General features: G+C 44.4%; 1 protein-coding gene across 3 annotated transcripts in view; it reads right to left on the minus strand.

Annotated features, from left to right (window-relative positions):
• klf12b (Kruppel like factor 12b) overlaps window positions 1-12,686 on the minus strand; it is a 39,553-nt gene that overhangs the window by 24,231 nt on the left and 2,636 nt on the right. The window contains exon 1 of one of the 3 annotated variants that reach the window (XM_056388645.1): window positions 452-1,214. The exons of the other annotated variants lie outside the window; for them this stretch is intronic. Within the exon in view, the coding sequence (XP_056244620.1) occupies window positions 452-533 (82 nt within the window). The 5' untranslated portion in view covers window positions 534-1,214. Of the gene's footprint in view, window positions 1-451; window positions 1,215-12,686 lie in introns of those variants that run through there. 3 annotated transcript variants of the gene reach the window in all.

The raw sequence follows: 12,686 nt of genomic DNA on the forward strand, positions 1-12,686 counted from the left end.
ATCTCTATGTCCATCCTTCCCTGTGCTGTCTCTGAGCACTGCGCCTCTGTGAAGTGGGCAGCAGTGCCCGGCTGCTCAGCTCCGTGCTGTGGCTTTAAGAGGAATACTCAGTTGGAGCCAATGACAACAATGCATGTTCCGTATCCCTCAGCTGGGGCCGACCTGAGGTAACCCTCCCTCTTATTATTTTAGCAGCAGTACATGGAGGAATGCAAGCAAGGCAAATAGACTCTAAACATCTCTATTACTCTCCACTGTTGGCACCAGCAGCTGGATAGTGTGGCCCAATCCTTGAAGTCATCAGTGCCGCGGCATCGTGATTTTAAAAATTAAAAAAAAAAATAGCTCGGACAATCATGAATGACATGTATTCTCTCTATGCAGCTGGTAGCCTGAACATCTAACTGCACCAAACATCTAAGATCTCAAACATCTAAGTTTTTGTACTCACCCGAAAATCCACTCAAAATAGTTACCAAAAAACATTTCTTTTTTTTCTCTTTTTTTTTTTTCTTTTTCTTTCTAAATTTCATTCAAAATTGCCACACCAGAATCACTAAATGCCAAGTATTGTTCCACTACCTCTTGGATTCTCTGGGAAAAGCTAATCCTGACTGTGTTTGTGTGCGAGGGAGGCAGAGAAAGAAGGAGGATTTACTCAGTCTGCAACCCCCCCAGATCTCGCCTCTCAGGTCTAAGTCCCTCAGGTACCCTGGCTGTGCTGCTATTGTATTGTTGTCCAGGATGTCCTTCGGCTTCAGGTCTTGGTAGGCCCAGATAGCGTTGCCATAGTAACGCCTGGGCGGGTGGAGCTGCAGCCTCAGTCCAGCCTCAAGCCATGTGTTGAGGAGAGGAAGAGAGACGAGTGCACTAAGAGAGGCTGAAAGTGAGGTTTGTTTTACTCCAGATGACCATCATTCTGGTGGAGACATTTTCTCTTCCTCAGAGAAAAAAATAAATAAAAATCAGAGTGAAACACTTCAGATAAAATCTAAAATTTTCCCATTTTCCCCATGAGGTAAATTTCATTTTGTAGAAAGAGCTTCTTTTTTTTGGGCCTCAAAAAAATCTATCATCCAAACTTATTTGTTCTCTTTGTTAAATTGCACACTATTCCTACTGGAAAATAAAAGTCAAAACACCTTTGAAATTTTTCCCAGCATTCCACAGAAAGATATGCAAAAGCAACAACCTCTCCCCATGTGCCTCCAGTCCAGTTAATCCAGTGGTGTGCCTAATGAACTGGCCTGCAGCAAGCTATTCATAGGAAATCAATGGCAAGGCACCTCTACTTGTGACTGTAACAGCTAACAGCAGTGAGGGAGACCTAACACTGAGTAATGAGCTAACAGAGGGGCGCTGTGTATTGAGGAGTTCGTGTCGAAATACTTTGATTGAAGCCGACTGTCAACTGCTTTTTGCTCCCACGAAAAGGATCGTGTCCACCAGTGAGAACTTGAGGATCACAAGCCGGAAAAAGATTAAAAATAAGAACAAAGATTGTGTTTGAAATGAAGAGAATTTGTTCAAGGTAATAAACCAATGTGTATCCAGTCCTTCTCTATCACTAAATTTGGTGTGCTGGCGGCAGGCTGAGGCAACCAGCAGTGTGCTGTCCATCAGCGGTATGAGGCTCTGTGTGTGGGAGATGGAGAGAGGGAGGGGGATTAGAGGGAAACAGGGTAGATTAAGATCACCTTTCCATTTGCTGCACTCTGAAATGAAATGGCCATCCCAGGTGTGTGGGGGAGTTGGATGGAGAGGAGGGCAGTGGAGTGTTGAGGCATCTCATTTCTCCCTCCTACCCGCCCTCTCTTCACACACCCCCCACCCACCCCACCCCCAGCCCGCCCCCTCAAAAAATATTTTTTTTTTTAAAAAGGTAAAGGGAGCAGGTGAAGATTGAGGGCAGTTCCAGCAGTGGAAAAGCTTGAAATAAACATATTCCAGTGTCTGCTGCTCTCTTCGCTTCTCTGTTTATGCTCATTTGTGTCCCTGTTAATGCAAGTACGAAATGAAACTCCCACCACATATCCACATCTATGACCTCAGGTCCACTATCTCGCCGCTCGCTGATGGCTATCGGCTCTGTGCTGACTGACTGAGGCGATAGCAGCCAGGCGGAGTGAAAGGCTAAAGCTCAGCCAAACGACCCCTGAACAGACTAGCTGGATCAATTAGAGGTGACGAACTTCCCCAGACAACCTCTGACCTTCTGAGACCAGATGCTGACCTCATATAGCAGTGACATCATCCACTCATATACACATGTGCAGATGTTTTCACACGCACAACATGAACATGAAGCCCCACAGGATGACTCTCGGGGGTTCGATTCATGACTTCATGCCTTATTCACATTATGAATCAAATGAAGATGGATTCTCTTTAGGCAATTATTCATTGTTAATCGCTGAGCTTTAAACAGGAAGTATTTTTATTGGACAAAAGCTCAAAAGGTGTGCGTTGGTTGAGTGGGTGGTGTAAATCACCGCAAGTTCATGTTCTCCCAGTACATGCGAGTGTGAAGACAGATCCTGCCTGATACTATCTCTGGATGTTCACTCACACAGCAACCAAACACATTTTTTATTAAGGAGAAAGTTAAGCTTAAACAAACTCATGAAAGCACTTTTAGTATCTGGCTGTGTGTACTCTACTCTGCATCCTCTCTCATCTCTATCTCTCTATCTCTCTCTCTATCTTTCATACATGCGCACACACACACACACACACACACACACACACATACACACACACACACAACACCACGCACCCTGAAACACACTACAACAGACGGGCCCCGCCAATGCTTTGTTCCCATGTTGAGCGCCCAGAGCAACTGGGTGCATCTGTGTCACAGAGGCTGGACCTGCTGCCACGGTCTGGGATGGAAGAGGGATGGAAAAGGATTGGGGGGGTGGGGGCGGGTGTGGGAGGGGTGCAATGAATTATTGTAGACACATGAGTAAGGATTAAGGAAGGTGATAGTAAGAGAAGTGAGTAAGGGTGGGGGCTTGTTGAAGAGCACAGAGCTGCTGGCAGGATTGGTGGTTAGGGAAGCAACCAAGGGGAGTTGAAGAGGTTGGGTGGGGTGGGGGGTGTGTGTGTGGGGGGGGTGTTTAGTCGGGGAGGAGGAGGGGCGGTAGTCAGAGAAGCGAGAGAGGGTAGAGAGGGGATATGGACCCGAGCCAAGGCCCGGTCGAGCGCAAAGCACACGGTGCAAGAATGCCAACAGCCCCCCTCCCACCCGGTCCTCCACCAAAGAGAGGAGAGAAAGAAAAAGGGGAAAGCAGGAGAGGGGAAACTGCGAGGAAAAAACATTTCTAATGTTGCAAAATCACAAACAAATGGTTAACTAGTGCTACAAGTGCAAATGCATAAAAAGCACAGCGCTGTAGGTGATGTGAGATGAGCGCTTCCTGTGTTTTGCCTGTATTGTGCACTGCTGGCCTCTTTGCCACAGCTCACTTCCCTCTTCTGTGCCCCTGGACACCCCAATGTGACACACTGGCCTGATAACAAGCACACATCTACTAGCTCACCAGCAAACTCCTCCACTTCCTCTCTTTTGAGACACTCAGTGCAACTTTTAGAAAAGTAGTGAAAGCTGAGGACGCTCGCAGCATGCTCATTAGACAGGTAACAAAGAAAACACTAGAAAAAGAGAAGTAGCTGAGCAACACTTTTCTAGACCCTGGAAAACAAAGGTCTGATATATGCTTTTAAAAAAAAAAAAAAAACATATTTATCTTGTTTGCTCGCAGTGCAGACACAATAGTGCCACAATTGAATCACAGCTGATTTCAATCTCAACCTCAGTCTGCTTCATGTTAGGCTGTGTCTGTTCGTGACCTCATCTTATTGGCCTCATTCTGTTCTTGAGAGTCATTCAAATGCTTCCCTGCAGAGTTACTACTTAAAGAGTAACTGCACCCAGCCAAATAACAGCGCCTGGTGTGGTCAAAGGTTCAACAGACTGAAACCTTCAACCACCAGAGGTGAGTGCTGCTCTACAAGGGCAAAATACAGACACATCATATTTAGTCAAAACCAGAATCTGATTTTTTGACGTGGTGTCAGTTTTTCTGAAATGTTTCCCGAAATTGAAAAATCAATTTTGTTGCTCAACATTAGTTAATTCGTAAAACCAGTTAAACTAGTCCGGCTAAAAGCTGCTTAACTCAGAGGCCCTTTGGCTTGTCCAAACATAAGATAATCCAAACATAGAGTGATCATTATCTTCAAAAGCAATAAGGTTTAACACCTTAAATAGCTAAGAAGGCTTCAAACATTAAATTCTAAATTTCACAGTTTGTAGCTTCTGATGTCTGCCTTTGTCTTATCCACACAAGATCTGACGTAGAGTTCCTCTTAAAGCAGATCAAATGGTGAACTTCAAAAATGGCTGACTTAAGCCCCCCCACAGTGTGTCTTCCTCCTCTGTTCAGATAAAAACTTATGGTGAACTCTAAAAATTCCCTCAGTGTCAAAATCTCACAAAGGTGTATCCCAGCAAAGCAGCGGTGCACTTCCATAAGGTCGTTCCAAATCAAGGCAACAGAGGCCAAGATATCTTGACTTCAAGTCCCTAGTATGCGTCAAACCACCTACGTTTCCCATAATGCAACCAGTACTACTTTATCATGAGACCATTCTAGCCTCTTACAGCATCATCAGGGCGTTGTGTATCATATCTGACTAATTAAAACCTGTAGAGCCTCGGAAGACGTACAACAACATAACTTGACTGACTTTTGTGAATAAAAATTGGTGGAGTTGCCCTTTTAACAACTTTCTAACTCTAAACATCACATACCAGATAAACAGTGTCAGTGCTATTTGTTCTGTGTGTGTCTATGTGAGAAAGGTGGAGATGTATGTTTTCCCTACGACTTCACTCCTAGATGTACTGAGATGGACACAGTCTTTTTTTTTTTTGTTCTAATCATTCCTGGCACTCTGTGAATGGTCTCAGAATTTCCATTTCATAAGCCGTATTTTCCTTGGCAGGAGCCGCAAGCGAAGTCTTTCGGATGCTTCTGGGACATTTTTGAACGGGGCTCAAGAGAGCAGAGAGCTGCTACCTCACTGCTCATAGGAGCGTGGACTTCTCTAACCCCACCGACAAGTACAATGGCATCAAAACAGTGTATGTGCACTACACTTTGAAAAAAAGAGAGAAAAAAGTTACCTTTAGGGTTAAAATCCCCTTAGAGATGCACTCAACTGATGCACTTAAAATGCCCTGTCCTTTTCCTCTGGGAATAAATCAGTTCCAAAGAGGGACAACGCAGCTCTCTTCACAGCTATTATTAGACAGAACCCTCTTCTCATGTGTTGGATGTTTTCATTTCTGGGACATACAGACAAACTTGGGGAGCTTATCTGGTTAAACTGAACGTCATAACGCATCTGTCTGACTCTATCCGAGCTTCACCTGATGAGGCAGCCATGAGTGACTGTCCTTGAGTCCCCCTTTGAGTCCTCTATTACTCAAGTCATGTAGCCAGCGATTCAAAAACCGCCCGGCGGTTCTGTTTGTTGATGTCACAAAAGCCGGAAGCGCAATAAACACAAAATAAAGGATCATTTTATTTAAAGAGCCTGTCACTGGCAACAAAATACAGCACTGACGCTCAGAAACTGACTCATGATTTAATGAGAGCCTTGTATGACCGCACTTAGGGCTGGTTGTGAGGGAGGATATTATTGACAAAATGATTGTCAATAAGATGCCATGTATGGGGAAAAAAAATGGACATTTATAAAGCCAAAGACACAGAGGAGAATAGACCGAGACAGCTCCAAAGAGGGACACCAAAACCATTTGCAAAGGCTGAATGGAGGTGGCAAAGGGTGAGTATTGATTGGATTGATCTGTACTTCAGAATACAAATCAAACTCCATTGTGGTGAAACCCAGCTCCAAAAAAAAGAAAAAAGAAAAAAGAAAAAGTATGTTTGTGACCCAATGAAGAAAAACAGACTCTTTCCACTGAGTTTAAATTACACACCATCGTATTTCATGTTTTAAATTGTATATTTTATAATAGCAGAGGAAGTGCTGTGCATTATGTAAGGTTAAATGAAGGGTTTGATACAGTATGTGGAAATCAACTCAGCAACAATGTGGTGTGCAATATTTTTTTTACTCCTGCACTCCTCATTATGAAAGTTCCTGTACATATCTAATACTTTACAGTACAGTCTGATACAACCTCCTCTACAGCAGGAGCAACACATGACGAGTAGGTAAGACTGAGGAGGAATAATTTGTGTGTGTGTGTGTGTGTGTGTGTGTGTGTGTGTGTGTGTATGTGTGTGTGTGTGAGAGAGAGAGAAAGAGAGAGAGAGAGAGAGAAAGAGCAGTAAACTCCTGTTCTTGAGCCAGGGAGCTAAGCACCTGGGAGGAAACCAGCTCCATTTATAGAGTTGATACCCATGTAAATACACAGACAACACACACAACACAAACCACACACAGTCGCACTCACAAGCAAGGCCCACGGAAGTTCCCATATTCTGGTGGATTGCCCTTGGGTCCTTGCTATTTCTGCCAGGGGCAGGGGGATCCTATGTCAGTAATCCTGTCGGGATGAGGGGGATGAGGTTGCCGGATGCAGCTCAAGTCCACTGCCCTCACCAGCATACACACACACACAAACACAAACACACACACACACATGAAAAGTATTTGTTTGCTGAGTGGACACTACATACAGCACCACAACTACTACAGTAGGTCTACACTTGAAAACAACTGTACAGTTTTTCATTAAAGTTGCTCAAAAAGTCGGCCGAAACAGAGCTCAACATACTGAACACAATTTTTTTTTTTTTTAAATCTCAGGCACTGGCAACGTCGCACACTTTGAAAATAATCAAGTTGTGCCAGTCATAATACTTCAGTCAGATGCATCTCTAGTGTCTCTTTAAGGTGTCAAATGTTGGGATGAAAACTCAGCACCTATAAACATTTGTAAAATATCAGCTTTCAATATGACAAAGGGAAATCTTTTGTGAACTTTTCTAATTTTTTTTGCTGTGACTTTATCTTTGTGAAAGATCCCCACCTCCGCTGATACCGCCTCAGCCATCTAAGGTCTTGTGAAACTGTGGGAAATGAAGAAGCTATTTATTCTGAGAGGAAACACTCAAAGCGAAAAGAAGAGTCGTCGCCGTCTGGTTTGTCTGTGTCTCTGTCTGCATGTCAAACGCACTTCTTATGAAGACGACTTCCTGAGCCCCTGCTCTGTTCTACAATCTGGCTACCGCACACATACATACACACACACACACACACACACACACACACACACACACACACACACACACACACACACACACACACACAAACCTTGTGACCTTTGCCTGCACCCACAATGAACCATATTTATCTTAGACACACACACACACACACACACACACACACACACACACACACACACACACACACACACACACACACACACACACACACACACACATACACACAAAACTCTGTCTCTCAATATTGCAGCTCTGCTCATGAAAGAAGAATATAGATGCCCATTCAACACAAACAGCCTCCCACACACACCTACAGTGTGCTCACACAACCATGCATGCACATAAAACATGCACACACACACACACACACACACACACACACACACTCCTCCACAGTGCTCCGGAGAGAGGTAAACAGAAGAGTCTGACATCCTCTTGCATCATGTGCCTCAAATGCAGCAGAGAAACAGCTAAACAAGCTGTGACCGTGACAGCTCTAAAGTGAGGTGGCATTACTCAAGTGAGCTTTGACTCAGAAGTCAAAGCAATTTGTGACACCATTCTAAGCAGTTTATATCCAATTGAAGATCATTTTGATGTAATCATGAGAAATAATAAGTTAAATATTCTGCGCGAGGGCTAGATCGAGTTCCGCTCTGAAGAAACCACAAACAGACGCCACAAAACAGCTACTAAAGCTCCAATGCACTGTGATGTCTTCTTGTTTCAACATAATCGGGTGACCTCTCTAGAACACCCTTCACACGCACACGCACGAACACCCACATACACATACACACACACACACACACACACCTCAGTAAATGCAGTAGGGTCAGTGGCTGTGCATCTAAAATAGCCTCTGACACAAAAACCTCACTTGTACCGAAGGAGGGGGAGGTGGAGCTGAGCAAACCCGGATAAACACATGGAGCAATTGGCACAGCCTCTTAGAAAGACACAGCAAATATTCTTTGCATGTTTATGTTGAGGTTTAGGTCCATAATGTATGTGTGCATGAGAAAGAAGGAGGGAGATAAAGAGAAAGAGGTTAGCTCCATTGGATCAATAAAAAATGCACTAAGTGACTCTGTACTCGTCTCTTATTTACTCTCGGTGCACAGGTCCTGGGCTGAGGTGACCACGCTGCAGCACTTAATAATTATCTCAAACTGACAGAGGCGCATCGTGGGCACAGTCCGGTACTGAATTCACAGTGAATAAAACACTGGAACCCTGGTGAATGTTTTGCCCCGGAATGGTTTAACAGCTCCGGTGTGAGGAAACCACAACAAAACAGAAACATCAAATAATATAGCCAGTGTGTTTCAGAATAAAAGCCCGTGAGAATATACGGTACGTGAACGTATAAGCAAGTGATTCACGGCACTCAGTCACCGCTCCTCTCATGCAGAGGTTATAGCTGCTCTCTGCTTACTGAAACTGAGGGTCAGAGCGAAACCCTGCTCTCATCGGCTGCCCTTACAGGGAGGTGGGATGCATTAGATTAGCATCCTCACAATAACCTGCATCCTTCCCACCACCACTATCACCGCCAACCACCCACATACTCTCTCTCTTCTTCCTCCCCTCCCCAAGGGATGACAGTACACTCCTGCTCTAATGGGGGATTCTTTGAGTAGGCTACTGCCTTTTATCCCTCGAGGCTTTGATACTGTATGTGTGTGTGTGTGCGTGTGTGCGTTTGTGTTCTAACATGTATGTCTGAATGTGTGTGTGTGTTTGTGTGAGCGATCCCTCCCCCAACATATGCACTGTGTACATACTACTCACAATAGCTTGTCTACTGAATGCATCACAGCACATGTGCACTCACATGCACTCTTAAAGATCGACCTAGATGTTTTACAATAATTGCACACAATGCAAGCATGCACAGGCACCAACACACTGACTCATCTACAGTATCTACTGTAAGCAACTCACGTAGAAATAATAGCAGCTCAAACACTTAAACACACACTTTTTTTTTTCCAGCTCTCTCCCTCTGCCCTTTCTTCTCACTTGCTATCTCTTGTGGTACAAACAAACGCATGTACACAGGTACACACACACACACACACACACACAAGCACGCATGCACGCATGCATTTGTCTTAGTGTTTAATAGTCTTGCAGAGTCCTCTTGATGCAGCATCATGAGGTGCCTACCCTATCTAACCTCACTTTGTGCTGACACAACCAAATCCACCCCAACACACAGCACATATGGAAACAGACAATAACGGACCAACCAAAACATTCCTACACACTGACACTTATTACATCAAATGTGTGCGCAGTTATTTTCGCTCGCTGAGTTTTTTCCCCTTGGTTTGACCCATTCCAGCTCTCCAACACCACTCAATAAAAGCCAGCAGCTGTGTTTACCTCTATTACTCATCTACTCATGCCTTCACTTCGATTATTTTTCCTCTCTTTTTCAACTGATGCTGTGCCGTGTTGATACCTGGTTGAAGCAGCTAATCGAGGGGAGTCATGGCGCATTGCATGAACCGACATTCGGTTGCGTTAAAGCCAAAGAGCCTGTGGAATGCCACAGGCACCCCCCCCACCACCACCACCACCACCAAATGGATTCCACATGTTGTTTGCATAATTTCCTCTCCCAACAGTTGACCTACAGTACAACTGGAAACGAAGTTCACAGTGGTCCGTGCAGCATCCTTGTGCAGGTCCGCTGAAACCATCTGCAGTGAGGCTAGAGGAGATGCAGCAGCCCAAAGACTCTGTAAAGGCAAACTCTTCCTGCAATACCAGCTCAAAATTGGTCCAAAACAATCTGAAAATGCTGACTTTGAATGCTCTTCCATCCTCTTTTCTTGGGTTCCTTCCTTTTCTCCCTCCTTCTGTTAACCCGCCATATTTGGCCGAAGCAAAACAAGACACTTGGTTGAAAGAGGAAACATCACCACAGAGAGACTATGCGAGATTGACATACCTTTCCATCCTAGCCATGGAAACATGTCGAGCAACTTTAAATCAGAGTCTGGGGGCAAGCTCTGCACATATGAGTCATTTCCAGTAAGCAGTGAGTGTGCAGCTCTAGAGATGGTGTCATTACTAGAAGAAAAGTTGGATCAGTGCAATGGCCAGACAACATCATCTAAAAATCGAGCTCCCTTTACATCTGTTTGTTGTTCGATGACAGTTTCCTTTTCTCTATCAAAAGATAAGCCTGGTTTCTCTAGAGTGTCTCTATAGAAGTATTCAACAGAAGAATGCAGCAAAAAATTCCAAATACTCACACACTGATGTTTGACAAGTTGTAATCATCCATGTTAGCTTGTAGTTCTTTCTGTTTGTGTTCACTATTTAGATTATCAACCTCAGAGTCACCACTTTTGCACAATACTTTCCGTGCTCCCTCTCTCTCCCTCTCTCTCTCTCTCTCTCCTCTCTCTCTCTCTCTCTCCCTCTCTCCCTCTCTCAGTTTGTCACAAAACACACAGGCTCTAGCACTCCGTGTACACCCTTTAACTCAATTTTGGTAAACAAACGTGGGCTGGACACTGGGGGTCGAAGGTTGAATCCACAAGAGAAAACGCAAAGGGAAAAGAACATTTTGTCATCTTCTGACATGATGAAATAACAGCACGGGGAGTTCAGTTCGCTGCTATCACCTACAAATATTAGTCTTTTTTTCATGCGCAGCAAGTTCAAAATAACTACCAGCACATGTCTTACTACTGACAATGAAACAGCGGCAGATGAAGTATCTGCAGATGTTTTGGATGTTTAACCCTCACGATCCGTCACCTCTTGTGTCTCGGTGATTTAGTTCGCTTAGTGACAGGTACATCTATCATTATGCAAAGTCATCCATTTGGCTGCTGTCTGTTTCACACATACATATATACATACGTATATACATGACCTTGACACACTAATCTATTGTAAGAACCTGTGGGTAAGTGTGTGTAGGGTTCAGAGTCTGTGCATACAGCAGTCTCCTGTGGCTGAACGTCCAGGTTTGACAGGTGTGGAGATACGACAGCACCTCTATAAGCAAGGGTCATAGGACATCCCACAATGCACCTTGTACACCCACCCCCCTTTTAAATTTCCTTGGCTTACAGTCAGGGATCCAAACGAATCCAGCCATATCATGCACTGTAGTCGATCTGCAATCAATGACGATACACTCCATAACACCCAGCTGGATCAATGATACAGCAGTCAGTCAATATGCCAGCAGTTAACCCAACTGATTAGGGGTAATACGGGGAATTTCACATCTCCCTGAATAAGACAGTGAGCCTGCATGTTGTTGGAGTGCACATCCAAGACCACAGCACTCCTTCCTGTAAGATTCAATCTGTCAACACACACCCAATTTGTGTGTTGTGATCTGTGGCAGACAGATGATGCCTTTAGTGGGGGAATCCTGCCGAGCAATTAAATGTGCTGGGCAGAGCGGTGTTGATGGACAGATAGAGTCTATCTGAGGGTGATTGGCTTTTTAATTGAGTCCCCCCACCTGCACTGATCTCTATCATAAGCCCTTGGACCATGTCTTGGGGTGGGGGTTGAGCCATTGAAGCAATCAGTGGCAGCAGCAGTTTGATGCAGTTGTGGAGGGAAAACAACTGGAGGTATGCCGCATCATGATGTTCGTGATAATACCAGTATGGTTTTTAATTTGATCAAATTTAATATTGCAAGTGTTACATCATCATGACCAAACAAAAGCACATCAAACCCATTTAACCACCTCAAGCTGAAACACCTGGCTGAGTGCAAGGCGAGCCAAAGACAACCACAGCTGATGTCTGGTCTAGATAACTAAACCGACAATTTACATGGACGCATGTCGACCCAAGAAAAATGTCAGCGTCAGTCGTTTCAGCAAAAACCTGAAAACAGCATATGTTTACTTTCGAGTGACAAAGCGCTTTACTGGCTGCGGGAATTATGACTGCGATGTTATAAAGCCACAAAGTCCACAGAGGGAGACAAGCAGGGTGGATGGACGGCTCAACAAGACCTCAGACTTTAACAAGGGAGACTGCTGTCTGTATCCCAACCAACTACCATCACTACAGTCGTTCCATAGATTCCCTCAACCTTAACAAACCAGTAATTTTAACTCAAACCACGATCTTCCCTTGAACCGAACCAAGTTGTTTTTGTGCCTAAACCAAACCAAACCAAACCTTTACCATAGCACTTAGGTGCTGACAAAAAATGTTGTCATGCCAGTGGTGCAGTCAGATCATATGTTTTGTTCTGGAGGGCATGGTGACACAACAAATAATGTGTTTTTCTTAATTTGGAAGACTCTGTTGTGTAATAGTGAATAAGTGACCAGGCGTACTCCATGTGATGCACAGTACAAGACAGGGAAAAGAAATTACCAAAGTGGTCAACGTTTGTTTAGCTAAAGATGCCAAT

Source organism: Seriola aureovittata, chromosome 11 (genome assembly GCF_021018895.1).
Source record: "Seriola aureovittata isolate HTS-2021-v1 ecotype China chromosome 11, ASM2101889v1, whole genome shotgun sequence".
Taxonomy (NCBI): domain Eukaryota; kingdom Metazoa; phylum Chordata; class Actinopteri; order Carangiformes; family Carangidae; genus Seriola; species Seriola aureovittata.